The sequence below is a fragment of the Morone saxatilis genome, unplaced genomic scaffold (assembly GCF_004916995.1).
Source record: "Morone saxatilis isolate NCDOM2014 unplaced genomic scaffold, NCSU_SB_2.0 Contig3, whole genome shotgun sequence".
Lineage (NCBI taxonomy): Eukaryota > Metazoa > Chordata > Actinopteri > Moronidae > Morone > Morone saxatilis.
This window is the reverse complement of record NW_023339873.1, coordinates 9020709-9028255: the sequence shown is the minus strand read 5'-3', so window position 1 is coordinate 9028255 and position 7547 is coordinate 9020709. Positions and strand designations below refer to the sequence as shown.

The 7547-nt window shown below is 39.7% G+C and overlaps 1 protein-coding gene across 4 annotated transcripts in view; it reads right to left on the bottom strand.

The window, feature by feature from the left end:
- Positions 1-4094: 4094 nt before the first annotated feature.
- The window catches only part of fermt2 (fermitin family member 2), a 40602-nt gene continuing 37149 nt past the window's right edge, over positions 4095-7547 (bottom strand). For all 4 annotated transcript variants that reach the window (XM_035673529.1, XM_035673531.1, XM_035673532.1 and 1 more), the window contains 2 exons: positions 7258-7399; positions 4095-6519 (listed from right to left, as the gene is read on the bottom strand). In XM_035673529.1, coding sequence (XP_035529422.1) covers positions 6346-6519; positions 7258-7399 — 316 coding nt within the window. In that variant the 3' untranslated portion in view covers positions 4095-6345. The remainder of the gene's footprint in view (positions 6520-7257; positions 7400-7547) is intronic.

The window sequence follows — 7547 nt, the reverse complement described above, 5'->3', positions numbered from 1 at the left end:
AGTTTTCATGTTTCTATTACGACAAGAACAGGAGATGAATAATCTCTCTTGTACCAATAAATGAGACAACTTATAGTGCATGAGTCAGCAACAACAAAAACTTATTCACATAATATCTCCCTGAAATAGAATCCCCCAGTTAGAATACACCAATACCAATCTGACAAACTTGATGTGATTAATCGATGGCAATATTAAACATGAATTTGTGAGCTTAGAGACTTGATTCAGCCTTTGAACCTCAAAGAGCTTTGACCAAAACACATGTTTTCTAGAGCCTTTAAACTCAGTTTAGCAGCTCCAGAGTGTAATTGATGACATTAAGATAAGAGTCTTGGCACTCTTGAGTGTTTAGCCCAGACCAGGCCTTTTCCATGGAAACATATCTAGACCGAACTGCCGAGAATAATAATGACTGGAATAAATAAATAAATAAATCCTACATTGTTTACACGCCTGTTGCCTTTTAACAAGTAGGACTTTTCAGTACGAGTATTACATTAATTTTTTTTCCAGCAAAGAGGTATAAATAGTGTTGCTGTGCAGTGTAGGCTTCCAAAATGGTTTGGCTTGCAAGAATCACATGAGGGAATGAATGCGGCACACACACTGGAAACACACCAGACTACTTAGTGATTAAAGTTTATGACATTTGTTTTTGATTTACAAACCAAAATATCCAAGACTCTCAATTATGCAGAACAAATATTTACTTTGCAAAATGAAGTTATGGCATTAATTAAGAAAAATACGTAGATAAGCAAATTAAAGAAAAACGGCATAAAGAACCAAACTACAGGTCTACAGCCATGTAGGTCTGTGAGGCTTTACCCTATGAGGCATTGCTACATCGTGATGTTTTTAATTATGTTTCATCCTGTTCACCATATTAGTTTAGCTTGTTATCATGCTAAAATTTGCTTATTAGGTCAGGGGATCACCAAAGTCATTGGAATTCATCTTGAGGGGAAAATGGATGTCTGTACCAAATGTTAGGGTAATCCATCTAACTGCCATAGAGACATTTCACATCAAACCTAACGGTGGTGCTTGAGGAAAAGTCAGAAGTTCACCAATGTCATTAAGATTTATCATGTGTGGATGCATTTTGGTGCCAACCTACCATATATATGATGAGATATTTCACTGGGTAAGTAGAAATCTCAACTTGCTGATGGCACTTAATAAAAAACAAAGTCAGTCTAAAGTCAAAAGGAATCTATTAATGACCATGGTTAAAAACCTGCAAGATCTCAGCAGCAAGCATTTTAACCTCCAGCCACCACAGAATGTACTCTGACAATTATCTCTTGACAGTTGGTGACGGCAGTTAGAAAAAGAGAATAAAAGACAATTGATCTAGACAAGGTCAAAAGAGTGGTCTAAAGAGAAGAGACAGAGTTCTCTTCAAGGAAATTTCAAGGCTTACCTGAAACCAGCTAATCAACACATCTGCTGTGATGGCTGACATTATCTACAGCGCTCCACTCACTGCGGGCGAGAGGGGTAAATGTCAAAAACACTTTCCTAGAGAGAGATGCCCATGACATTAACAATGACTTTGACTGGCTGTGAACTTCAGGAATGAGGAAATCAGAGCAGCACTTCCTTGAGAGGGAACTATGCGCTCGGTTCAGCCAGGAAGTTGCTGTGTTGAATGGCAACAGGTGCAACTTTGCTCCCTCTAGTGTGTCACTTCTTTTATGTTTTGACTTCCTGCATTTTAATTGTTTGTGAGCAGCGCAATCTATAAATGTCATCCTCAAGCCTCCTCCCGCTTTTTTTTCCCTTCTTCTTCTGTCACATTAGTGCCGTCATCCTCAAGGGGTCTGTGGAATTCTACGTCACTAGGTGGAGCCATCGTTGAGACGTCTTTTACTTCCCACACACACCACGGGACAGATCCCACTGGAGTATGGGCTATATGGGGAACATAAGAGGCCACAGAGGATAGTTGTATGCTTCCATGTCCCGTCTACAAATTAATTTTGATTTGCTCGTGTGCTACAAAAGCTTTCTTGGAAGTTCCTGCTGTCAGAACTGCCAGTTTAAGTGCTGGGTTGAGACCCATCTTCCACAGGAACAGGATGCACTTGCAGAATTCGATTCATTGTTCCCACTTCAATGCTGCATACCTCATCTAATCTCACAAATGACTGGAGGGTGGATACGAGCTCATGGGCTGTTGAAATATAGTGTCAGCTATTAATGATAGAATACTTTAGGGTTGATTGCTAGAGTCTTCAAAACTGAATTATTAGATGAACTGTGCATAAATACCACCACCACACCAACCAGAGGAGATTGTTTTTTTTAACCTATTTTTGATTGCAGGGACATTCTTAATACACGTGGGCCCCAGAATTAGTATTATTAACATTTCAGAGAAAATGGAAAATGAACAGTGTTTGATGATATGCCAATTAGAGCTCTTTTGTTCACACTGATTGCCCTCCTTCCCAGGCTGTTTATTTGACCGGACGTCTCACACTAGCAATTGCCCAGCCTTTAAACTGTCACCTGTGCTCACAATCATCTTTCTAAAACCTTTCTTCTTTAACCCACGCTGTCTGGCCTGCCATTCTACGCAATACTACAGTGGACATCAGGTGCTGTGAGCATCTCCTCAGTTATCATGGCCACCAACACCTCTTTATCCCAGCTGCTCAGCAGGTGACAGACGGACGTGCGCCGTGTCCACTGTGGGCAAAAGCCTGCAAATAGACAGACTGTCTGCAGGCGTTCTCTGATCTAATCTCCTCCTCAATCTGGCACTTGGTTTTCTGCTGGGATGCCAGGTAAACATGTCAGATTCCGGAAAAGAACCCTTTGGAGAAGTTTGGAATGCACCGAGCACGAGATTGCCGTGGAGAGGTAGAGAGCACAGATGGTTGTGCACTGCCCTCTAGTGGAGAAACATAACCAGTGCACATATTGTATGTGTGAAGGAAGATATATGATGTTCTCTATCATCATTAGTTGTCATTTATTAATACCATGGCTTAATTTTCTTTATCTTATATACAACCGTCACACACTACAAATGACTGAACACAATATCCAGTTAATATGGAATACAAGCTCAGGGACAAAATCAATTATGAAGCATAAACAATAAACAACTGCAATGACAATGACATTGACTGAGAGTACTAATTTACAATCCTTTAAAATTAATTTATATTGTCCCTAGTAATGAACTCTGACAATGTGAAGGTCTTCTGTACATTATTCCAGGAAGAGGGGGCAGCTTATTTAAAAACATTTTTGTCAAGTTCTGTCCTATTTCTGGGAACCAACATCTGTAAAATATTGAGAGCATAAGCCATACTGATTTTGCTTTTTAAACATGTACACAGACGAGAAGAAACAAGCCCATCTTACTTTGCTCAACGCAGATGTGATCATAAAATCATAAATCTATACGATAACTATATTGATAACTATATATATACATTTTTGGATTTTTTTTTCTTTTTGTATTATTAGTATGAGTTTCTGTGCAGTTAACTACAGTTTTGCCTTTTGTCAGTAGATCCGATGAGGCAGCATGGAACCTAATAAAAAGGGCTTTAAGACTAAAGCAGCGAGTCCCATTTGACAGGATTCTATATTGTTTTTATGGTCAATAATTCCCATGTAGGGACCAAACACAAAACAAAGAGATCCTATAAACTATAACCTGTGTAGGCATAGCCTGATATAGCCTATCACTGTCTTATGGACCAGACCTCCATCAGTGTCTTAATACAGGAATCAGTGTTCCTCAATCACATGTTCCTTCATTACCATGAGCCCACATACAACCTGCTGCTGTTAATACTCACTAGCACATTATGTATATGGATATGTATTAAGGCTGAAAATAGACTAACACAGGCACGTTAAAACATTACCACAATGACCAGCCTTTTTTTAAAATATGAAACTATACATTTGTGACCGGTGAATGAATGGGCTTGGGGGTGAGTGCCACAGAGAGCTGGGATGTAAGCACATCAACATTAATAAGTAAAATATAAATTAGTTATACCAGCCTTATCCCTTCACATTCTGCATTAGGGAAAATCAAAAACAGAAAACGCTTCTTTAAATAAAAATTACTTTATTTTTTAAAATAAATGCATTTTTTACAGTCAAACAGAACAGCAGGACATGCACTGCCGCTCCTGATGCTGGAGGCAAACAAAAACAACATCAGAGAAAATAAAAACAGACTAGGCTTCTCTTTCCTCTGTTCACTTTTGCTGATTTGTCTCAAACTCCAGGGTCTAAACAATGTGGGTCTCCTTCATATGGACATTATTAAATGGCACACTTCAGTTGTGACAAAACCAGACAAATAAGTGAAGTGTTTTAAAAAAGGCGCTAAGCAAATCAAATTTGCAGCACATTAAGTATCACTGTCAGTCATAAAGAATGAGCTAAAAACACAACTCGGGGCCACAAATGGTGATCGGCGAGTGGCAGAAGAGAAAGAAGAAAATCAATAAAATGAAGCAGAAATGCAAGAAAAAAAGAGCACATTGAGAAGGCATACATATCTGTATTTTAAAAAAAATTATAATATGTACTCCACAAATATCTTAATCAAACCTGGAGTTTGAGACTAGTGTTATCTTCATATATATTCATATATATCTTCATCTGAAAACTCAGTAAGACCACAACATAGGCAGGCACAATTCTGAATACTAACATGTTGACAGATGGCTTCCCCCCTCTTACCCAAAAAGCAGAAAAAAAAACTGTACAATTCTATAAAACGTTTGTGTTTTTACATTAGTTACAAAAAATAATACTTCATTTACTGATCCTTCATACTGAGGACAGGAGAAAAAAAAAGGGTTGCATATTCATTCTTCAAACTCAGTGACCTTATGCTGGTGTGTAATGATAAAAACTATAATAATAATAATAATAATAATAATACTATATGGTGTGAGAAACAGAATGGCAATTCAGTAAAAAGGTGGAACAAAGGAGTAATGCGCCCTCCTGTTATGTAGTCTACATGCACTTGAGCAATGAGATGTCGGGTTTTTAAATCTCTGGATGCAATTTCTAACATGCTGTTGAGATTTAGCAACGTGGTCGGAACAGCAGCCATAAACAGACATGTTTGGCAAAAATATTAATGCACTTTGGCACATAATGTTTGAATGTGCACGTCCAGGTCACGCCTTCCCAGTCAGAGGGGGACTGCCTTAAGTTGGGAAAAGCTTCGGGTTACATCTTCAAATATTTTTAAAAACAGGTTTTTTTAAAACTTCTTTTTAAGAAACTTGAGTTAATGACCTTTCTAAGATGAACATTTTTGCAGAGACGACATTTACATCAGCTGGAAAATATTCTCAAACCCACAGGACACTCATCCCAGTGCATGGAACTGTAGTGTTTTCAGACACGCTTACAATTAGCAGTCTGTTAAATACGAAACAAACCTCAGGCTCTCACATGTCACACCTGTCAGCTAATACAATGAGATTTCAATAGAGAGACTCGACACAGCGGAGACTCGACACAAGCTCTGAAACAAAGACAACAGACATCAAAAAGCAAAAAGGAAATTTAACAACAGCTTATTCATAAACAGGACTGTATACTGTCGAAGTGCTTACATGTGACTTCAAAGAGATCAAACCCTTCATAGAGTGGATAGGATGGACATGTAGTGCTGCGATCGGTGGCCACTGCTTTTACAGACACCCTTCTGATCGGACTCTCTGATGAAGTCCGCCTTTTAGGATAAATAATTTGATATAACGGTAGGCATCTGTGGCACCACGACTACAATGTGATTTAATGACAGTTTGATGTGAGCTCTTTTAGTCCAGTTATAGAAGAGTGGGAAAAAAAGACGGTAAGAGAGAGAGAGAGTGAAAAAAAAGAGATTCTTTGGGATTAAATCTGGTGTTTGATTGGGTTTAAAGGGTTGTCATGGACGTAAGTTGATGGCCGTCAGTCCAGGAGGAGAGGAGGCAGGTGGTCGTATGGAAAACAGAGAAGCTTCCTGGTTCGGGGTTTGCTTCTGCTCAACCACAGGGGTTCAAAAGTTCATGTGGACTGCATTCATATTAGTGTTGTAAAAAATGACTTTGTCAGCGTAAATGCAAAAATAAACAAAAAAAAAAAATCAACAACTGTAACAATAAAAACGGTGTCAGCCATGGCAATAGTAGTGCTGTTCTGGACTCTTCAGCACAGCTCCAAACAATTAAAAGGACTGAAAAAGAGAATAAAATAACCCCATATGCTGTGGTTCCAACCTCCACCCCCGCCCCCAGCCACTCCCCTCCTGGCCCCTGACCTACAATCGTTGACCCCTGTCTGGTTCGGGGCAGCTCAGACCCAGCCGCTGGTCAGCTTATAGAACATCTCCTCATCTAGAGACTCGTTCTGGTCCTTGGCACGAGTGGACAGGAAGATGTAGCCGCCGATGAACTCGTGGACCACCTTACAGTCAACCTCGGCACAGATGAAAGACAGACTGGGCTCGTCGGCAAATTCCACCGTCACCTGAGCACACAGAGCGAGGCACGGTCAGTCATGGTTCAATGAATACCAGTGAAATGCAATCGTGTTTCTTGGTGATGTACTGCGGACTGTGTGATGTATATTACTGATGCCCTTTGATTCAATGAACTACTTCAGATAATGTAGAGAACAGGTGCAAGATAAGACAGTCAGTCAGTCTATATGGTAACCAGGCCAGGTATCCATAATAAGAAATATGTATACACTCAAACACCAACTGTTCTTTGAGAGGAATGTTTTTTTCCTTACACCTCCATTGAGAAATTGTTTCTCTTAATAAAGTTAAATCAAATGACATCCCAGTGAAATGGACGGCTTGCTAGTGCTGCAGATTCAAACCACCGACAGCAGCTCTAGGCTGCTTTGAGATGCTTTTAGCTTATTGCTTTTAGTGCTACAATCAACTAAGGCTGCTAATGATAACCAGTTAATCAGCTAATTATTTTATAGATCATTCAATTGATAGTTTGGTCTGGTGAAATGTCTGTCTGAGAAATTCCTTTCGCGATCTTTATTCAACGTCTTCCTCTGTTCAGTCCAAACAGTCCAAATGCAAAGCTATTCAATTTACTATCTGAGAAGACCAGCAAGTACTTGTTCTGCCTACAAAAGTATAAAAATCGATGCAGCAGAACCAGAAATATATCATCGCTTTTATGCCATATTCTTCAAAACCTGCCTACATTACATTAAAATGGTCATGTTCAGTGGGTTTCCTACCATCTTGATTTCCCAGTTGACGTTCCACTGTTTCATGTTGCTGAAGCGCCAGGTCTTGATAGCATCTCCAGTGCTGGCATCCATCCGGATCAAACGGTTGTAAGTGATGCCGATCAGCTCCTCCCGCTTTCCACCCTGGAACCTGCAGAGAAGAAGAAGAAGAGAATCCACTGTGAAATGAAAGTGTGTGCATCAAATGACGGTATGAGTGACATAAAACAGAGAGAGCTGGTGACGGAGATAGAAGTATGAAGACATCAGCAATTTATTGAAACCCCCCCCCCCCCCAA